The sequence below is a fragment of the Homalodisca vitripennis genome, chromosome 2 (genome assembly GCF_021130785.1).
Source record: "Homalodisca vitripennis isolate AUS2020 chromosome 2, UT_GWSS_2.1, whole genome shotgun sequence".
In the NCBI taxonomy this organism is placed as follows: Eukaryota; Metazoa; Arthropoda; class Insecta; order Hemiptera; family Cicadellidae; genus Homalodisca; species Homalodisca vitripennis.
In genome coordinates, this window is record NC_060208.1 from 202,061,178 (window position 1) to 202,084,535 (window position 23,358).

Below are 23,358 nucleotides of genomic sequence, written 5' to 3' on the forward strand. Positions count from 1 at the left end.
CCTAATATACATATATATCAGTTTTAGATTTTAAACATTTTTTTACCTCATACATATATAGCATTATTTATAGTTTCAAGTAAGTAAGAGTTTCAATTGTGCAAATATTTTGACCAGTGCTCACCGAGCAAATCTCAATCCCCTTCAAGCAAATCCCAGTCAAGTGAATCAAGTGACACAACGAGATGGCAGCCTCTACGAGTCACTTTAGTTTGATAATAGTCGTAAGTCAGTTTCCGCAATGAGATTTGTAATTTTTGAAAGTAGTTTTTATTAACAAAGGTTTTATATTTTCTTTAACAAGTTTTACTATAATGTATATTTAATTATTAATGTTTTGTAGTTTAGTTATTTTACTAATAATTTTTTTAATTATGTGTAATTTAGTACTATTTAGTACACTAATATGTTTTTGAGTGTTTCTATTTTCTATTAACGAAGTTACATACTGTGGTTTTTTTTAAGTTAAGAAAACAGCTTAAGGATATGTAGGTTCATCTACCAATTAATGCTACATTTATTCTTAAGAAATAATAAGAATTTACGAGGTGAGGCTAGCAAAAAACTGGAATGAGGCTGAACATAATTGTATTACAAATATTTACAATAAGATATCCATGCAAATTCTCCACTGTGCATAGCAATGCTGCAGATCGTCTTTTTTTAAATCCAGTTCATGACTTCTGTTGCTTTTACATTTACTGCTTCAACAGTTTCAATTTCGGTCCTTTTAAAACTGACTTGCGTTAGGAAATAAAAAACATCACTGGGGCCCAAATGAGGTGAGTAGGGTGGATGGTCTAAGATAGAGATATTATGTTTGGCTAACGATGTCTTGACTGACAGAGCATTGTGAGCTGGGTCATTGTCTTGGTGAAGGATACATGACTTGTTTTCCATAAATTATTCTGTGTTCTCTGTACACGCTCACGTAGGGTATTCAGGACTACAGTATAGTAGTGCCGATTAACTGTATGCACCTCTGGTATCCAATTAATGTGTACAACCTCTTTGATATGTGTAAAAAAACCAGTCATCATTGTCTTGAATTTTTATTTTTGTCTTTCATGCTTATTTTTGACATGGGGAACCAGGTGATTTCTAATACATCGATTGACATTTCGTTTCGTGATCATCAGTAAAAAAACCATAATTCTTCACAAGTAATAATGTTTTATAAGAAAGTCGGATTGTTTTCTATGTTTAACAGGATGTCAGAACAAATAATTTTTCAGAATTCCTTCTGTTCAGGCTTGAGACACTTTGGGACTATTTTCACTTTGTTTATGTTGAAACTTTCAAGAAGAATTCGTCACAACTCTTTCCTGTTAACTCAGACATTGCTCTGATAGTTAAATGGCAATCTTGTCTGATATGGTTACCAATTTTGTTCAATGTTAGCATCATTTTTTGCAGATGATGGTCTGCTAGTACATGTCATCACTTGTGTCTTTTAAAATCTTTTAAACGACTCAAACACTTGTGTCCATGTTAAAGAATCATCACCATACACTTCTTGTAACATTTGAAATGTTTCCCTTGTAAATTTCCTAAGATTGAAAAGAAATTTGAGGTTCACTCACTGGTTTTTCTGGACTCTCAACATTTTTATGATGCAGAAGGTTGCCATACAATGTTCAGCCTTATTGTATTCGTTTTGTGGCTACAACAGTACTAGTTTGGTTTCTTTCTACACACCTAACATTAATTTAGAAAATACTATTTCTACTCATATCATTCCTTATAAAGTCTCTTCCAACATAACTCTTTTGAATGAATAAAATATATTAAATCATTGACAGAAAATGTCATAAATAACGCATATTTTTGTTTTGCGTACTAACATTTGATCAAAATCTCCAAAGAGTGATCTCAGATTTTGCTTTTAATCAAACAGCATATGGGGTGTTGTTGAAAAGATCTGAATTCTAATCAGAGTCTTTAATAGTAAATCAATACTGTAACCTTCACTGATTATTTTTTATAGTACAAACTTTACAAAATTGGGTGAAGTTGAAATCTTAGGATAGCTGAAGATGTCTTCATGTATTTTTAATACAATGATATGTGCTAATTGTTACTTTAGGTAATCCTTAAAACAAAGTAGACAGCAAATGAGCAACAAATAAAAACTACAGCATCTCTAGGCTGTGCTGTGTGAATGTTGTGTTTGACATTTCTTTAATACTTGTTCAATTAATTTAAAAAAAAATCTCCAGCTCTTTTATACAGGTTGGAGAGTCGCAATGCATGATGTTCGTTGAGACTGCTTTGGACTTTTTGAGATGTAAAGTTCAGTGGTGCGGACAGAAAACATCACCTCCTTGGCATGGTCAATAACTTGGAACAGGATCTGCTTAATTTAAACCTCTTGAGTTTTTTATGTGTTTTTGAATCACGTTGAAGCTGCTTATGAGAAATTAAGATTGCTTTCCAGTTATTATATTAATTTTGTAGAAAGCATCCTTGCATATAATCATAAAAATTGTCTCTCAGAGTTTTTTTAACCCTTTGTGTCCAGTGGGCGTATTGGCAGGTGCTGACATAAACTTACAGTCGGTAAACCATCTTTGCTTGTTTAATTTGTTGTAGTTGTCTTTTCTGTCTTTATGGTTACTCTGTAATGATTTGATATTTTGAAGATTTCACCAGTTGTTAATTGTTTATAGACAAATAGGTTATGAAGGAAACATGATTTATTCAGACATTTTGCATCGTTCAGTGATACAATGCAATCAGTATGACTGAACGATGGAAAATGTCCGAAAAGATCATGTTTTCTCCACAACCCTTCCATTGTCAAAAACAAACTTCAAACAAAGAAATACACCATGTTTTCACATCGGAGTCACAATAAAAATATCTTTCTATAGATAAACTTCAGAATTTATCAGACTTTGGTGAAAGTGTAAATTACACATGAGTGTGTTAGTTGTTAAGCTAAAAATTAAAATGTACTATTTTGTGTTGGAACAGGACTCTTTAAAATTGTTTAATATTTTTTACATGAATATTAAGAACAGTAATTTTTTCAAACTACAATAAGTAGAATCAAGGAGTTGTATTGTTTATAAGGGTCCAGTAATTCTTCAATAGTGTACGCAGGATTCTTCAGCAGGTAATAGTTGAACTCTAGTCTGTTTCCAGTCAGATTCTGTAGGTGGTCTGGAAGGAGATTTTTCTGCTTTTGGCCTATGTATAATGGTTTTTTTTTCTCCTAGAGGGCTGTTCTATGTTGGGGTAGGATGAATCTGGAGGCATGGCGATTGGTTTAGTCTGCAGGTTTAGTTTGTCTCAAAAGATTAATATTTACAGGGTGTTTCTAGGCTATGTATCACAGCGTGGGATATAATGTTTTTGTCAATAAGTACCAAATATTGTAATAACCAAAGCCAGCAAATCAACAGGCAAAATTCAGTTCTAAAAATAAATTTGAATGAAATCAGTGGTGCTAAAAACTATTGTAAGTCAATATTGAAAATGAAAAATTACCAACGCTATCTATTGCCGCATTATCAGTCAGAGCGTTAACCCTTTAAAGCCTATTGATGAATTATCTCAATACAAGATATTTACTGCAAATGGTTGTTGCGCGTTATCTCATCACGCAAAAATATCCTGATATTTGCGATTGATAGTCTACTTAGTGGCTAAATGGTAATTAAACAATACTACTTAGTTAGCTACTGTGCCAGTAGATGGTGTGGCTACATTGTTTTGCTTCTATTGTGCACATTTAGATGATATTACCAAACACTGACGCTACAAGTGTAGCAAGTGTGACGTAGGGCACCTTGCTTCACACTGAAAAAATGAATAAAATTGGTATATTGGGGTAGATAATGTGTACCATGTATTGTATATGAATAAGTCTAACCTTTGCCAACCATTAAGAAAACAATAAAAACATAAAAGAAGCAAACTTTTTCTAATGACTAATCTAAGATTAAGTTTTTTTATAAACTTTTTTGCCTTTCTTATCTTAAAAATGTGTAATAAATAAACAAAAATATAGACACATTTGTCAATTTTAGCAAATTTTTAAAAGCCATTAAGGGATTATAAGTATTTATACTTTGTCGTATATGTATATACAGGGTGTTCACAAAAGGGTGCGACAATCTTCTGTGGGTGATAGTACTCATCATTTCAAACAAAAAATGTTGTATAAACATAGGTCGAGAAATGTCTCGTTTAGCTGCTAGCCGCCATTTTTTATAAAAAATATAATATCTCTAGAACTAATAAAGCTACAAATACCAAACTTCGCACATGAGTAATGCATAAGAGAGTAAAAAATAATCTGATTTTCATTAATATTAACAAAATGGTGGCTGTTGACAATTTTTAAAGTCAAATAGCAGTAAACCCAGTGTAGTTATAAAAAATTCAGAAGACAACATCTACTTAGTGAGTTTTATAACAATTCCAACGGTACCTTTTGCAACGAAATCTGTCAACATATAAGCAAGCTCGATCACTTTATAGGTATGCTTGCACAAGCCAAGAGCAACAAAGATTTTGTCAGTTGAAAAGTATCATCTGTTTGGGATAATCAGTTATAAAAAATTACAAGATGTTGATTATTTTTTAATTTTTATAACAATTATAATGGTACTTTTCTCAAAGAAATCTGTCAACGCATAAGCGAGCATGACCACTTGTAAGATACGCTTGCACAAGCAAGGAATGCCAAACATGTCACAGTTGAGGGTTATCATTTGTTTGTCGCTCCTGGCTTGTGCAAGCATATCTTTTAAGTGATCATGCTTACTTATACCGTTGGAATTATAATGAAATTGCTCAAATAGTTGGTTTCTAGTCCATTTTTTTATATAACTATACTGATTTTTGTTGTTGTTTAAAAGTTTTCAATAGACACTATTTTGTTAATATTCAAAAAAATAACAAAATTATTTTTTTAATATTTCCCTTATTTATTAAAATTTATGTGCCAAATTTGGTTTATCTATTTTTATAAATAATCATAATTTAATAAAAAAATACAAAATAGGGGCTAGTGGCTAAACAACCATTTCTCAATCTACGAGATGTTTATATGACTATTTTTGTTTGAAATGATGAATACTATATGGATTTTTAAAGATATTTACACTTAAAGTTCTTAGGAAGCCGCCATTTTTAAAGTAAAGCTCCTAAAAAATTGTATTTTCCAAATTACCATCCTTATTTTTTTTTGTAGGAATCAAATAAACAATTACTAAAAAATGCATGCTGTTTATACACTATTCAATATGCGAGGTATGTAAATTAAGTAATGAGATTGGCAATGTCACGTTTGATCTGGCAACAATGAATTTGGTGGGTTTGGAGGATTGGTAGAGGAACATGTAATTCACCTTCAGTACAAGTATGACCTCGCTCATGTCATTTGGTTGTGCGTAGCGATTGTTTTTTTTAAACAGTTTTTTATATTGTGTTCTAAAATCGAGTGACTTCAATTTCGAGCAACAGTGTGCTATCATGTTTTGTTTTACACTTGGGGACAGTGCAACGGAAACTCTTACTAAACTTCAGCAGGCCTACAGAGATAGTGTTTTATCAAGAGCCCAGATTTTTCAGTGGTTTAAAGTATTTTCAGAAAGAAGGGAGTCGATTGAAGATGAACTACGAAGCAGAAGGCCTTTATCTTCAAGAACCGATGAGAATGTAAACTGAATCCAGGATCTTGTGCATTCAGATTGTCGGTTGACATAATATAATATATATAATTTTGACATTCTATGTGTTCATATAAAAAATTAACAATAGTTGAACACAATTATTGTAATATTTTACAAAAAACAAGCATATAGTAATCTTTATTTAGAGAAAATATAAAGAATATTTATATATACAAATTAAATAAAAGCAATGAAACTAAAAAAAAAACTTGACAATAAAGCCCTACATCATGATAATAATACATAAAATACACTGTACATTGATTAAAAATATTGATTAACATCAAAATTGAAAAGAGAAATACGCGGATCGAAAATGGAAGGGCGAATAAACATCTAACCTCACGGAAGGCTACAGGCAGACTGAGTGCGCGTCAATATACATCGTTGGCTCTGCGGGAGCCTATGATCATCTGGCCGCCCGCTATTTTGTCGCTCGAACAAGAGCCGTGACCTTCAAAATAGACACGAACGGTTGTCCCTTGTTTAAATGAACCTTGTTTAACAGTTTTTACTAAGTTTGTTACCCAGAAATGCTTTTAAATAATATATATAAAGAAAAAATTGATTTTGCATCAGTGGACGTCGTTGGCTTTTAGCGCTAGTAACGTCATTGGCTCGGAAAGGGTTAAATTTGACTCACATCAAGTTTTGACCAATGAATTGAGGATGAGAAAAATGTGTCAAAAAAATGTTCCTACACAGCTTTTCGTAATTTATCTATCCAGTGAATTAAGGACCTTATTTTGAATATTAAGTCTTGTTTTGTGTTGTCTTCGGTACAATCTTTCCAAACTTCCTCTATAAACAACATGTGAATTAAGACTTGGAGGACAGAAATTTGCTAGTTTAACCTTGGAACTTGCAGTCGTAATTTACGACTCATCATTTCCCACTGTGAACGGGCAGAGTTGTAATTTGCAGTGCATTAAACATCATCTTCTAATTATGTCATCTATCGAACAATCTTCATCTAAATCGTAATAAAAGTTATATCATAATAATCAGCAAAGATGTCTGATGTGCCATACAATTTGTACATCTGTGACTGTTCAAGTCAGTTGGATTCTGGTCTGTTTAGTTTTACGTTGTTTTTGTTTTGTATTATAAGTTGACATTTTCTTGATCATAAGAATCTTGATATTTTGGATTTTTTAATGTTAAGAAGTTTTAAGTTTGGAGCACCATACATCCATAAATGTGAAGATAAAACCCAATTTTTATTTCTTTTATAATAAACTATAGATTTGAGTAGTAACTGATTTTGCAGTTTATGTTTTGTTCAACTCTGCACAAGGGGTTAAAAAGCTGTGCCAGTTGAGGCTGAAACGCATGCCAGTTCTAGGGTTAAAAAATATATAGATAATTAAAGTGACTTTAGCACAAACCTTACAAACAAGATAGCTCCAGGTTAGACCTTTATCAAAAAATATTCCTAGACAGTTTTTGGAGCTCAATTTTTTTTAAACATATTCACAACGACATGTACCCCATCGGGTACATGCGATCTTTCACAACTGCCGTTGTGTACCCAATCGGTACACACTGTTGAGGTACACGTTGCTATGCATTTCTTTATTGCGTTTCTATTGTTTGCCTGTCTTGGTGGCAGATCATATTAAATGTGATCTCATGTTTAAATAATAACCTTAGACTATCGTGTAAAATTTCTTAATTTTTTAAGTACAATAATTTTTTATATATCCCTTTGGGATCTATGGAGCAACATTGAAAAACATATTTAAATAATTTTGTTTGCACAGTTGCCATGCCTACATACATTTTTTGTTAGACTTAAACGTTTAACGTAAAAAAAACTGATGATACGGTTTTTTGATATTGTTATTGAAAAATTCGACTGCAAATAAAAGTCAGGTAATAAGCTGTCATCGTGAACATGTTAAAGAACATTATCTTCAAACAACCGTTTGCATCACACAGTCATGTTGCGAAGAGATAGATTTATAACGTTTGAGTTTGCTGTGATAATGTTGGGGCAGTGTTGTGACACCATAGTACTTACTTTCTTGCCATGCATCGTTACTTTATATCTTGCTGTGAGAAGCTCTAGGTAACAGGATCGTGCCATGTAGAATAAGTATTCTGTAATTCTCACTGGCGGCATTCTGGCAGCACAGACAATATGTGATAACTGCCATGCATCGTTACTTTATACCTTGCTGTGAGAAGCTCTAGGTAACAGGATCGTGCCATGTAGAATAAGTATTCTGTAATTCTCACTGGCGGCATTCTGGCAGAACAAACAATATGTGATAACTGCCATGCATCGTTACTTTATACCTTGCTGTGAGAAGCTCTAGGTAACAGGATCGTGCCATGTAGAATAAGTATTCTGTAATTCTCACTGGCGGCATTCTGGCAGCACAAACAATATGTGATAACTGCCATGCATCGTTACTTTATACCTTGCTGTGAGAAGCTCTAGGTAACAGGATCGTGCCATGTAGAATAAGTATTCTGTAATTCTCACTGGCGGCATTCTGGCAGCACAAACAATATGTGATAACTGCCATGCATCGTTACTTTATACCTTGCTGTGAGAAGCTCTAGGTAACAGGATCGTGCCATGTAGAATAAGTATTCTGTAATTCTCACTGGCGGCATTCTGGCAGCACAAACAATATGTGATAACTGAAATCTTCTTTCTATGATGAATGGGTACTAAAGTGTTTGTTAGCTTAATACAAAAACATGTGTTATGCTATGACATGTGCACATGTGTGACGTGTGTGTGTGAAATTGATAGTAGTTATGTGAAAAGTGGCATATTTATATAAATATATTTTTTTACCTATATCTCTTGAAAATGTCTTAAGACAAAATATAGAGAATTTTTATGTTCTTTTCTTCTATTTTTTCTATTCTTATTGAAGATATGTATATATATATATATATATATATATATATATATATATATATACACATATCGGGGATAAATTGTGTTTCCTATTATGTATATTTACTTGGAAAATATCCATAATTTAGACAGACTAGAATCTTACAACATGTATGTCAGCTTACTCTAACACTAATCATTCTGACATTTAAACACCGCAGCTCCAAGAGTGAACATAGTTATTTTCTTGTAATACTAAAATAATATCAATATTATTTTTACTAAATACTGTTCATCATGCTATGTACTACCTTGAGCCGATATGTTACTGAAGTCATACGTTTGTTGCAGCCGATGTTCTACGGAACCACCTAATGTTGGTGTACGCCGCAACGCTGTGTGGACTGAACATTGCATCGTTGCCAAGCAACTCATCACTGTCTAGTAACTAACTAATGTATAGACCAGCCTGGGTTGACTGTGAAATAAAACTTGCTGAAATCGCAGCTGCCATAATCTCTGGACTCACAACAGTGATTTTCTTTCATCGTAGCAGACTATAATAAGGCTATGTTGAGTTTTTATTTCATAATCAATGGCTCTGCTTAGCGAGAGAATGCAGGCTGTTATATTTCCATGAACATAGATAATAATAATATATTAGTGTAAACAATCTTTTAAGGTAATTTCCATATAAGTACCTAATCGTATTGAATTCACTGTTGGATTCCAAAGTACATTGCCAGAAACGGCCTTTTTGATGTTAATTGTACTGTATATTGTTATTTGTATATACATATATTATTGTTAATTATAGACTCTATTTACATATCAGTAGTGATTCATTTAAAAGTACCACACGGTTGGGAAAATTGAGAACGTAAGTTACTATTCAATATGTAACATTTGAGGCTTCCAATTGTTTGAACAGTTGCCATTAAGAAATGAGAGTACACCAAGTATTCTATGGAAATAAGAATAGGCCTATTAAAAATATAGATTTGTATTTCAATAAATTATATTTACATGTTCTATTCCAATCTTGATACTTGAATACCTTACTTACCCAAAATTTAAATAAAAACTGACAAGGGGTGCTTGTTTGTTCTAAGCGTTGTGGCTAGAATTTATGTATTAGATTATCAGTAAGTACTTTTGTACGTAAAACTTGAACGTTTTATGTGACTATTCTCTTCACAGTAACCTAATTAAAGGACTTCTCTAAGAAAATATTAAAAAATACAGTGCAGATTCCGTAAAGATGTTTTGGATTCAAATAGTTTGACGTTTTCTTTCTGTAATCAATGTCTTTTTACGCTGAATTGACATTGATTAAATTCTTACAAATATATTACATTTTACTTAAATTTCTTTCCACTTTCTTCCAAAAAAAAAAAACCTTTGAATATCTCTAATGCAGGAGTAGAGAGGAAGGTAGAGGCTATTTATACAAAAAATGATCATTGAATGAATGAATTAGCTCTTTATTGTACCAAGTCAAGTTAGGACTATTATGAGTACTTCTAACCTAACGTTTAAATGTTTTTTTATCAGAAGGAGAGGCTAATTCCTTTAAATTCTAAAGCTACTTTGACTACTATCCTTCCATATGTTTTATCAGCACTTTTGTTGGAACTAGAAATAACCCCAAGTCTCTAATGATTCTTTTATAATATTGTGATAGCTATGTAGCCAATGTAATTGAGGCGATAGCTGCAGAAAGGTACTTGGTGCCATGACCCTTTTTGCGGAGAATGCTCTATTTGCTTCCAAATATGTCTGTTGGTGTCTGTCTGCAAAGTTTCATTTGTATCTATTTTTTACCGAGAAACGTGTTTATTTGAAGTGGGATTTAGGCCGTTTTTCCACAGAACAAAGATTTTCAGTTTTTAAGGCTAGTTTAGCTATCTTGTGTTTACAACCAAATGTGAGTTGTAAATTTTTTATTAAGTTTGAAAATGTTTTAATCAATAGTATAAAAATTAATGTTAGTTGACACGTTAAAATATAGTAGGAGTGAAAGTGGTAAACAGTTTCAAATAAAAGAAATGAAATGAAATTCTTTATTAGCCCAAGAGAACACGTTACAATGTTATAAGGCTTGTCAAATAGATAAGACAACCAAATACTAATATAAATTAATTTAATCTTACAATTTTACTAAATTTTCAAAATAATTTTAAGTATGGCACTTCATGGAATCAATATGTACACTGTTAACAAGTTCCTGGTGAATCCGGCCTAAAATCATCAAATGTATATATTTCATTTTCCAACAAAAATTCTTTAATGACTCTTTTGAAAAACTTAATGTTGGAATCTGCTTCCACGCTATTGGTAATTAATTGAAAAAAATATTGGCTGTTATAAGAAAATTATTTTTTAAACTGGGTAGTTTTGTGTATTGGGACTGGAATAGCATTAATGTTCCATGTAACAACTTTGGGGGTTGGTGCTAAAGCAGTTGAAAATCTTTACAGTCAGTTTTTTAAAATGTACATTTTGGCTTAAAGGCCATTTTTACAGCTACTGCCTCAATTATAATAATTGCTAGTTTGCTAAGCTAGCATTGAACAACATTATTGGCAATAATAACAATATTAGCATATTGGCAATAATAGCAATATTGCTAATCGAGTCTGTCTGAACACCCAGTGTTATATGGGAGTTGTAGAAACTCACATATAGAAGCCTTACTTTGTTCTCAGTGTTTCAGTGAGTAAAAAATTGTATTTTCCAACATAAAGTCGATAGCGAGTTATGGGAATCCCTTACTTAGGTTTTGTTGAGAGGATGGGAAAAATGGTCAGGTAATTATTATATACTTCCCTATCATTAATTGCATTTTTGGCTTCTTGCTGTAATTTGATATGATCCATTTCTGCATATCATAATATTAAATTGCAGTTATATTAAATTAGTTAATGTGAATAAACATTTTTAAACCAGCTTAAACTTCAAATAAAATATCTTAAAACAAATACAGATGACTTATAAAAATTAATCAGTTTTTAAAAGATTTTTTTAGTTTCAAGTCTTGATTGGTTTTTTTTTTCTGAAAATGTTCTGTATTCAACACTGTATTATGAGACAACAATGCAAGCCTGGTTGTTTGGCTTTGCTGTCATTAATATTGCAAAGTAACATCTCAAATAATTTTAATACTGATGGTTCTGCCAAAAACTCATCTTCTATAACTCAAGCGAAGCTTAAATAATATATCTCAGACCTGAGTGCATTGAACAACAGTTTATTTGCCATAGTCCAGGCTTGTAATGGAATGTCTTGTACAACTATTGAATAAATCCTAAGTTAGTTAGCAAACAAATTGAGTATTAGTTTTTTATACCTGTTCATGTAACTAAATTTATAATCAACGCATTATAATACAAATAAGTACTATACGATTATCCTTATTTTTCAATTGGTAGTATAACAGAAATATATTTCTTTACAATTTAAAAAATGACAAAATGTAATTTTGTTATTCAGTCACAAAACTTTGGAATTTGCCATGAGATTCCTGTTTAATTAATTGACATGTCCCCCATATTGAAAATTTTATTTGGTTTTGCATAATATTACTTTGGTAGAGTATAATAGTTTTACTTTTGATTAGTAAACTACCTTTAGTACATTTTTATTTCATGATAAACATCTTCAATCATTTAATATTTGGTAATATGTATAACAAAATTTTATCTCACTTTATACATTTTTCATAATAATAGTGGCCTATGTTATGAATCTAATGTTATATTAATTAAAATTAATTGTCAATTAAGAAAATGCTCGTATAAATAATGATACATCGATACTAATATATTAGCATGTTATAGATTTCTTATAGAATACATGAACACCTTAATTATTAAATAAAATTATTTTTGAGACAGATTTTGTGTACAGTTTGTTAAGTTTACTACAAGATAGATACTTGTAATAAGAAGAAGTCTTGTAATTTGTCCGATGCAACTGTATTTTCCTTTGTTGATCGACTTATGTGTTATAAAATATGTAATTGTAGTTGGAGGAAGTTTATTATAAACCTGATATGTATCAAGTAGTGTCAATAAACTAACGTTTCTTCTTTAACTTAATTTATTACTTATTAGATATTCTATATTCCGTCATTATTCAATAATTATTATGATATTTATTTTTCTAGTTAAAATAATAGGGAATTAGTTTCATCTTGTTTAGATTTGGTTATTATTAAGAAGAGTTTAGTTTAATTATCCATAAATATTTATTTAACTTGAAACTCTATTATAAATATCATAATAAAACCTAAATAATTTATTAATTTATTTTTTTACTAGTTTTGACAAAACTCATTTAACATATTTTTGTATGGAAACAGTTCCTGGTATTTGTACGTACTTATCAGGTACTTATAATTGCTACCCTTTCCAAAGTTGATGTAAATAACACTTCACAAAATGTTATAACCAAAAATGTTGAATGTAGAAAAATACTAAGTTTTGTTTTTCTTGCCTTAATTTTTACACCACATCAATTTTCAAGCTCGACTTGAATGTAATATACACTTGAGAAAATGTGGTTGGGTTAAACGTAATGTATGTGTTTAAATGAAATATAATTTAATGTTGTTGAATTTTGCCAATAGATAAGCAATACTTAAGAATATTCAAGAAAATTTGTACAAAATAAACTAAAATTCTATGTTTCTGATAGAATAGGTACACAGCCTCAGTCAGAATTGGGTACTCTTGATAAATACTTATTGGAAATATTAAATTTTGTGTTGTTTGTTTAATTATTTGTTTTGCATTTGTACAATCAACATGTGTTGCCTTGAAGTATTAAGGAACCAATGACTAATAAGTTTACCTTGTATATTTTCCATCAGTATCATTGGATAGAGGAAAGTGATATTAATCTGAATTATATTAACCCTTTTGATGATACAACATTGTGTATTCTAAAATACTAAAAAAGCTAGCTCAATCAGCCAAAAATGGTTTGTTCTGAGTAAAAAGTTAGTAAATTCTTCTTTAAAGAGATATTCTCATATTGTTTTGTTCGGGATAGAATGTGGAAAGGAAATATGAAATACTTTGCACTGTGTTAAACATATAGAAATAAAAAATATCTTCGTATTAGCCACAGTTTTTGTTCCAAATAGGAAAAATATATACAAACATCTTTTGAACTTCTTGGATAATGACCAACAAAACTCAACAGTTTAAACAATGTCATGACAGTGTGATGGTCTGGATTGTTAGGAGCTGTCTCAATACCTAGGCCATTGGCTTATGTGGACAAGATTGATGCTTTTGGATAGGTGGTCATCACCGACTTTAAAAACTCATTTATTTATCTACTATACACTGGAATAAAAGCCAGTTTTTTATGAACTACATTGACATTAGTTTAGTATAACGTTAATAGAGTGTGGGACAGATCAGAAAAATACAATTTTTTTTATAATTTTGCATAGAAAATACAACTGCTAACCAGATTTAGCCGTCATTATTACGTTTAATGAGGTTGGCAGCTGGTGACACATTTCATTGTGAAACAGCTGTCTTCTGCCATCCGGCTCAAGCAGCCATTTTGTCTCTTGAAACTAGTTGTAGACAACGCAATTTACCACTAAAAAGTTTCCTAGTAACTAATCATGGGACCATGATTTGTATCTTTCTGTGTAAATTAGCCACCATCAAAGATTGCCTGTACAAAGCATGTTTTCTAAGTGAGTATCGTTTTGATATATAAAAAACTCAAGTAAGCTTTTTCTAACAATGTTATTTTGATATGAAAGCCTATAACTTTACAAAAGCCTACTTTTCTACATAATGTCCATCAATATTAATGCACTTATCATAATCGAACAACGTTTTGTATAATATTGTCATAGAAGATTGCCGCCTGATTTAACAGCGACTGAACGTGATTATTTTTACGCTATGTGGTTGATGCGGTGCTGACCTTCAAAATGCTTCTTCTGATGGACGCTATACCGGGGTTGTTAGGTGGATCATCAAAATGTTCCTAGCAAAATGCTGTGATGAGATCTTGAGTTCGTTTTGTCGCATGTGGACGGACATTGTCACACAGATAAATGTGTTTATCAATAAAAATGTCATAGAGAATATTTCTTGAAAATTTAGGAAACTTCTGATAACGAAGAGATTGTGAAATATCTGTTAATTTTCACTCCCATTAACTTTCTGCACCAACTTATAGGGCAAGTGATCATTGAGGGTTGTTCACTTCAATTCTCGTCATGAACAGCATTTGGTCACTTGTAAAGTTCTTACCCATTTGAATGCCATTCCATCACACATATTGTTTTTCCATATACTTCACAATTCTGTTAGTGAATTTCAATTGCTTTCACGCCTTTACCACCAAGAAAAGAAACTACAGTATGTACTTCACAGTCACTTGACTTTTTCCGTAGTTGCGTGTATTGCTTGCTAACAGATGAAGGTAGACAGTGCGCAAGCGAGGGACACCGACGAAGCACTGCAGCAGCAGGTTTCAGAACAGTATTTATAAAACATGCCTCCAGTAGAACATCCTCAGATCTCCGCACATTTCAAACATAACCTAAAATGACCATACATTTTACAGTTGTTATTTCAATATGGTCGAGATTATCACTTTGTCTTACCTGAGTGACGGCCATTTCATCCAACTTCTGTGGACAGTTTATAGAGGAAAGAAACAATTTATTTGGGCAATACAGTGCAGCAGCCACCGTAATGTGTTAGAATATAGGATCATTCAGTGTAGATCTGCAGTCAAGGAGTTAACTACATCTTTTTCTTTATTTGACAAGAACTATTTAGGTAAGTTCATGGAGAAATGAAGTATGAAAATCAAAATTGAGGCTTCTGTAACAATAAAATATCAGAAATTGGTACCGTTAAATAACTGTGGTTTATTGTATGAAAAATACATACAATTTTCTACAGTAATCTTTACTTTTTCAAATAAATTGCTCAATCACCACAACAATGTTGTAGCACTAAAAGGGTTAAAACTTGGATTAAAATAAACTTGTATCGTGACTTATGTCAGAATGAGCTCAAAATGTGGTGCTGTAATTTTTAAATTTGCAATTCTTCACTTTTATTTGTATTGAACATGTTGATGTCACCAAACTTTAGTTGGTGTAATTTTAGAAATTATTCACTTCATTGCCAAACTATGGTAATTAAATTTTTTCTTCGAGTATCCTTTAGATTTTGCTAAATCGTTAAAATTTTGTGATACTAGCTGTAGATATTTGATATAACTTTAATTTTTTGCTAATTCTTGCAGTCCATGGAATGTTTTAGTCATTTACAAGAATTTCTATTAACCACTCAACAACAAAAAATAATTGCAGAATAATCCTCGAAGATGTTAAAAATGAAATGATGAATCAGAAGTACTTTAACCCTCTCTCAGTCACAACCCTTGTGGCGGTTCCATGGCTCGGTCACATTTTAGACCAACTGGCTCAGATCTGCCTACTCTCCTTTGTCATAAAAAAGTGTTATCATTCTGACCTGGAGAGGGTTAACTTTAATCATTAAATTCCATAAATGTTTTACAAGGTGATGTTTTAACTTAAAAGACACACAAAATTTGCTGTAGTATGAACGTACACTATACTACTGATAGTTTATGTAATATGTATATATTTTGTGTTCTGCATAAGAATTAATGAGTTTGTTATTTATTTAACAAAAATGGAATTTATTGGGACTTTCTTCTGATTCAAGGTTAAAAAGTTGTAAACGTGTTATCGGCTATTTAGTGTTAAGCTATGTTGATAATCTAAATGACATTCTTATATGGTAAAGAGTGTCACTACATTTCCTAACATTTACTGAATTGTACAGTTTTATTTTTATAAAATCCATTCTTATAGATTCTGGAGAGAAATAAATTGCAACATTCAAGTATTTATTTCAGTAGTTCTTATTTTTAACTCCCGAAATACCACTTCTTATCTTAAGCTTTAAAAAATGTTGAGGTTTTTTACGAAAGTAGATTACATTTTGGTATAAACAAAAAAACAAAGTAAAAAAATGACAAAAATAAGACAATTTTTAGGTTTTTGAAAGTTTTTTTCTCATATGTTTTTTTCAAAATTTGGATGCAAAGTATTGTACAGTTAATTGGTTGGTTAATTAAATTTCATATAAGGTAAATTTCGCAGCTATAATATCCAGTATAATATCTTGGAATGCTATGCCACATGTCTTGTTTACTGCGGAGAATGACCGTTGGAGTGGGTGGGCTGTCTTAATGTTAAAAGGCTTTATAAAGCCTAAACATCAGGCAACATAGCTTCCTCAGTCTACTGGAAGAGGTTAGGTAGAAGCTAGTCTCTCCTTCTTCCAAGGTGATATGTTCGAGACAGTATTCCTCCTCATACGATCTCTACAGGAGGCGGCCCCAACCCACAACCTTACCTATCATGCCTGAAGCAGTGTTGTGGGTTCTTTCAGGACAGTGCAATGTGGTTTCTTTTGTTCTCTTAGGACAAGAAGCTTAGAAATTGCACCTAGTCTAAAAGGACCTTTGCACTGCTTCCGGAGTGACGGAGTATTCTGGATAGGTAAGTTTGGGAGTAGGGGCCGATTTTAGGGCATTAATCTCAGTCATGTTCCCTTGGAAAAAGGGAAACCAGCTCTGAACTAAGGTCAAAGCAGGCAGGGGATGGCACGCCGTTATGTCTAGGCTAGCAAGAACATTTGACTCTTAGGTAACTCCAACAGTCATCTCCTGCAGTAGACTAGACCTATCGACTCTTGCACCCCCGAATCTCGACATTTGCGGTTAGTGATGTGCTGCTCCTGGACATCAATAAAGCTGTCCAGATTTAAGTGACACTGCTTTTACTGTGCCCAGTGTGGGTTTAACTGGAAGTGATATTGAACCAGCCAGAAGTGAACCCTCCAGTAGTTTCATGTTTAATATGCATATATTTTTAGACTCCCAAACCATTTCCCTCTACCATAAGCAAAGGACTCATTTCTCTCTGCTTCAATTAATTATCATTCCTGAATATTCTGAATAGTCCTTCCAGTTCAGTTGGAAGAAGTAGGTAGATGTCGGCAGAACACCTCAAGAATGAAATGAGTTTTAGCCTTGAAATTTTGCATGCAACCTCAATAAAGTGTGTTAGTACAACACATAGTGTGGTGTACTTCTACCTAGTTTATTCTTATGGGATTTACGTATACACAATATCTTGAAAACTGTTTTAGAGAAAAATATTGTTAATTACAAGATGTTGAACTAATAATATTGTGTTAAATGTCATGCACAGCACGTAAGCATGTATAGCACTCAACATGTACAAATTCTCGAGCCAAAAATTTGTGTTGATTTTTAATGTATGCCCTCTTCAGAAAATTACCATTTTTATACTAACGGTGCCCAACATTGAGAAAGTACAATTAATTAATACACATTAATTTATCTGTGATGATTTGTATAAATATTCCCAGATGAACTAACAGACACTATGGGTAGTCGAGGGCAGCAAATTTCACCTTGTTACAGAACAAAATATATACCGGTACTATGTTTGAATCTTTACTTGCCTGTAAGAAGTAACACAGTTGGATTAACTAGGAGATTTTCAGAAACAGAATGCAGACTGTGAATAATCAACACTGACTGTGATAACCTGTTTGTCACACTCTGATAGCATTTAATGGGTTCTTTCACTCAATGACCTGATTACACAAATCGCTCTCTCGACCTGAAAAAAAAACAACACTAACTTTTCTGTTTTTCACATTTCATTTTTTGTTATATAATAAGTTCATATGTTAATATTTTTTGCACCTTGGAAATTTGACAAAATGTACTTTTACAAATTCGCTATTAGTAAAAAAAAAAAAAAAAAATTTGGCAATCCTATAAAAATACAAGTAAATACCTAAGCACTTGGATTACTTAAGTGAGACAACCCTATTTGTTCCAAAAAAAGTAATCTGATAATTTTTAGCCTTTTTAATTAATTCTATAATATATTCAATATTGCATTCATGATTTTGTTAAAATTGACAGTAACTATCTAAATTTTCAATCATACCATCAATAATATGTTAAAGAAGGTGTCAAGAGTAGCATACTCTTGTTAAAAGAGCTAAGAGCTGGTACTCATACACAATGTATACTACACAATATTAATTTAACACATTAGAATCAGATCTTATTCAATTTTGAATTTGAATAACATCAATTTTGTTTGTCATAAATAAGTGAATCAAGAATCAAGAATTTTTATTGTCTTTAAACGCATTGTGCAATTGACAAAGTCAGATTTACAATTAACATTTTCTTAATATAAATATAAATCTCTGTCTAAAGGACAGTAATGTTGTCAAATACTCTGTAGTTACCTATAAGGTGATAACAGGTAACAATGTAGTTATAATAATTAAATAAATATATAAATAATCTATACTAAAACTATGATAACAATAACACATACATACACTTAATACACAAACAGAAATTAATAAAATAAAAAAAACAATATATCAATGTAGTTAAAAATTTGTAGTGCTAGTATCACAGGCTAAAAAACTATCAACAGAATAAAATACATACTCTTTTAACCATCTTTCCACTACTATTTAAAATCTTTTTATAGTTACAGACCAAGCTGTTCCCAGTAATTTATTAAACAGCTTAATTTTCATATATAAGTGGCTACTGTTACTTTTTTCAAGTTTGACACTAGGTAAATCTAGAATATGGTAAAATAACAATGAATTTCCTTTCTAGTTAAAGAATTACATAATGATGCTTTGACATTCACTAAACAACAATAAACATACAAATTTGAAATTGTCATTATTTTTAGTTCGTTAAAAATTGGTACACATGTTTCTCTTTCACGTACATTCTTAATAGCTCTCAATGCCTTTTTCTGCCATTTAAAAACTTTTTGTACACCACTACTATTGCCTCACAATGTTATTCCATATCTTAAATGTGGGTAAAAAAAGCATAATAATTTGAAACTAGCATGTTTAAGGTAATACATTTTTTAATTTACGTAATAGATAGACAGCTCTTGACAACTTCTTACATAATTGTTTGATATGATGGTCCCAACCCAGTCTACTATCCAGATAACTAAACAGGTACTATCCTAATAACTTAACAGGTTTAACATCTTTATAAATTGTATAATTTAAAGAAAATATTATTTTTTCGGTTTTTTTATCATTAACAAGTAATAAGTTGGCTTCAAACCATTCCAGAGCCTTTTTCAAAGCCAGGTCCTCCTCTCTTATCAGTTTTTCCTTAGACAAGTTGAAAAACAGTCCAAGGCAACCAGAATTTAAAAGGGCACAAAGAATATAAAAGTATACGTATTGAAAGGGTAATAGGTTTTTTGACATCGTTATATGTTACAAAAAAGTATAATACTACGTTTCGAGGATACTTTTAAATAAAGTTTTGTTTATGTTTCAATCCAAGTGCAAAACTTTTGTAAAATATGATTTCTGATAGGAAAAATTAGAAGAGAAGATAAAAACATCACAACAGTGTTTGGAACAAAATGTAAAGTGCAAAAAATGGTTCATAGGATTCAAAACTGAAGTTTACAATGTAACAAGTACTAGAAGTAGAGAATACATAGGTGGGACTAAAAGACCTATGTGTGAGGTTTGAAGAGTTTGGAGAAAACACTAAAACTCTGGTGGTTAAAAAGCAAAACTTCTTCTGAAAATCATCTAATGAGAGAAAAAGTTTACCAAACAGAACACTCTTAACGAGACACACTCTTATCTTGAGACATGTCATTTTAAAGGTCTATTCAATGGAAACAATGACGTGAACAAAACATCTCTATGACGACACTAGCAAAAGTTATGGGCAAATAATCCCTTACATTGTAATGCCACCTAGAAAAAGATACCTTTCACCAAAACTATGCACAACAGAAACATTAGGTACTACGTAAAGGAATAAGCTGGGCCCCTTAGTCTTACTAAAAGATATCATGCATGCATGTTGCAATTTCGATCATATTTTATATTTTTAGTGCTCTATCAGTATATAGGCTAAAAAGTGCAGTTATTTTTCTCGATACAGTCCAAAATGACGGCGTGTTAAAACGTTAATGTTAAATATCATAACAATCTCACTCTGTTTAAAAGTTCCAAGAATGTAACGTTTTTTTAGTTTTATGCTAACTTAAGTATATTTGAACGTGTATGCATGGATTATATAATTTTTATATGTGTTTGAAGATTGATGTAATGACCATTTAACAAATCATAAGGATTTATCACCAGAAAAGCCACATGTTTCAGAGACTTTGTTACTAGTTGTCAAGAAAAATAACAATTTACAACCACTACAAAACGTAAATGTGTTATACATTTGAAAAATACAGCTCAAATATAGATATACGGAGGGAAATAAATTACTGGGAAGGAGCGCTGGAATATCGTGTCCCGGCGCCGCTGCACATGTGGCCTGCTCTTTTCGGCTTGTCCTTATCTGTAGCGGATGATGTAGGGATGATGGCGGAAAAATGCCGAGCAGTAAGTTTTAGAGGAGCGTCTTAGCCAAAAGTCCGTCTGTAGGCCTAAGTCTTTCTCGTGCCATTTTACGTAATCAGCAATTATACAAACAGCCACGTTTATTTACTCACGGTAAACGCAACAAAACGTTTAAAATCAAGGCAACCGGTAACGTATAAGTGAGGTTACATCCTATATTCAAGACACAAACAGAAATAGAAACAGCTGATTACGTGAACAACTAATTAAATACCTTCATACGGACTGAATATGGTCAATTGAGTCTGAAAGATATAATTAAAAAACAACTGCTATCTAGTGGGAACGACGAAAACTATTTGAAACGGTTTCTTATTTATTCCGCTAGATCGCATTCGTATTCAAGCGAGAGATTATTCATCACGCAACATTATTATGAAGACTTGTAAAGGTCCGGGACACACATACCCGCACCGTGCCCGACAAAATTGAAACTTCACTTTTCGGTGACGGTGCGGGCACGGTGCGGACCACGACGGTGTGTGGACTTGCAGATTGAAAACTGCGCTGCAATTCTTTGACCGTATGACGGCCGACACACGTCAGGCACGGTGCGGGTATGTGCCCCGGCCTTTAAAAGAGTCATAGCGCTTCCCGCACGGTTATCGGGATTACTGTACAATTTAATCATTAGATTCAAATCTTCTCATAGGCTGATACATAGTCAAAGCTATACCTTATTTGGTCTACATATTTCATGCCCTCGTAAATATGCAAGAATTCATACAAAACGTTGTAAACTTGTACAGTTCTAACTCGCACGTAATCTCCATGGTAGCCATTACAATGAATTCAATTCGAAATTAATCCTGATCGCAGTAGGCTTCGAATAAATCTATTTATAGAACTATTCAAATATCTCTGATGTGACAATCTGGTTCTGCAGCACTATTGCTTAAGTTCGTATAGAAAATGAGACTGTACGAAATGAGGTCATGCGATGATGAGATGAGACTGTCTCTGGACGGTATACTATAATGTAGACAGCGACAGGCCCGACCTCGCAGAACGCATGCTATGTTATCGTATCTCTATTCATTATTAATGGTTGCTATTACTGTCCAATCTCCTGAGTCCTGCTGTGTTAATTATTCTCTGTCCAATTGAACAGTATTGTCATCAGGACTGACATGTTTGAATAACGTATACCGATTATGATAAACTAGCACATACTCGCACTTCGCCCACACTGTCTATGCAACGTTCCGTGTATCTGATTGAATAGCTCCCACGATTTCAGTAACACTTGAACTAGTTTAGACCAATCTAAAGGAAATCCAAAGTGGAAGTTCATAGCTTTCTAAATGAAGCATTTATATTGTAATACGATAGAATCCTACAATATTTGAACAATGGAATTAGTCATATATCTTGCATTAGTTATTGAGTATTCGAAATTAAAGAGACCAGACGTTAAGTAAAATTGCGAGTAATTCTTATTTCAGGTTTTGCACTTAAGTTAAAAGTAATTTCTCAACACAAAATCGGGTTTGCTATTTTGACCCGAGAAACAATATATTTAAATATATAATTTTGTAATAAGGTAGGATTCTAAACAGGACCGTTTTCTAATTAGTATGGATATAGATATTGTTATTGAAAATAAAAAAATAAAATAACATCAATAAAACTAACAAATGTCAATCATTACATTATTTCAGTTGTCTTCTATTTGTAAAGATGATACATGAAACAGTAAAGCACATGTTCTTGCTTCCCAATCCATATGTTCGCTATATGATACTATTTCCTTGGTCCAATCTAGGATTTATATCAGTTCTGTATTTATATACCTAATCAGAGAGAAATAGATGCGATGTCTCCTCGACAATTTTCATCATGAAAATTACATTTAGTGTATCGTGTATTGCTTGTGATTCCACTTGTTATAATCTCGTCCTCACTGCGCTCGCTTGTTTCCCCAAATTGTAGTCACGGAGCGAATTGTTTGTTGAATCATGCTAATGCCTAGTCCCTTCGTTTTTGTTCCTTCAGCTACTGTAAATATGCCGTCCCACAAAGGTATTTTATTGGGTTTTTTAAGGATTTATTTATTAACATTTATTAAGGAAATCCAGAATAAATAAATTGGTTTGCTCATGTTGCTACCATGTTGAAGTAATAAGTGTTGTTACTATCAAGTGTTGTTTACTATATATGTAAATGTAAACAAATATAAAATAGTGGTTAAATTAATTAAATATACTGTCTTACTGTTATAAACAATGTTTTCACAGAACAGTTAATTACATTT

The 23,358-nt window shown here is 32.1% G+C and overlaps 1 protein-coding gene across 2 annotated transcripts in view; it reads left to right on the forward strand.

Moving 5' to 3' along the window:
- Positions 1 to 9,575, forward strand: part of LOC124355276 (pleckstrin homology domain-containing family F member 2) — a 41,770-nt gene extending 32,195 nt beyond the window's left edge. The window contains exons 9-10 of one of the 2 annotated variants that reach the window (XM_046806332.1): positions 118 to 224; positions 8,893 to 9,575. In XM_046806332.1, coding sequence (XP_046662288.1) covers positions 118 to 216 — 99 coding nt within the window. In that variant the 3' untranslated portion in view covers positions 217 to 224; positions 8,893 to 9,575. The remainder of the gene's footprint in view (positions 1 to 117; positions 225 to 8,892) is intronic. The other variant, XM_046806334.1, reaches the window with a different exon arrangement.
- Positions 9,576 to 23,358: the final 13,783 nt, after the last annotated feature.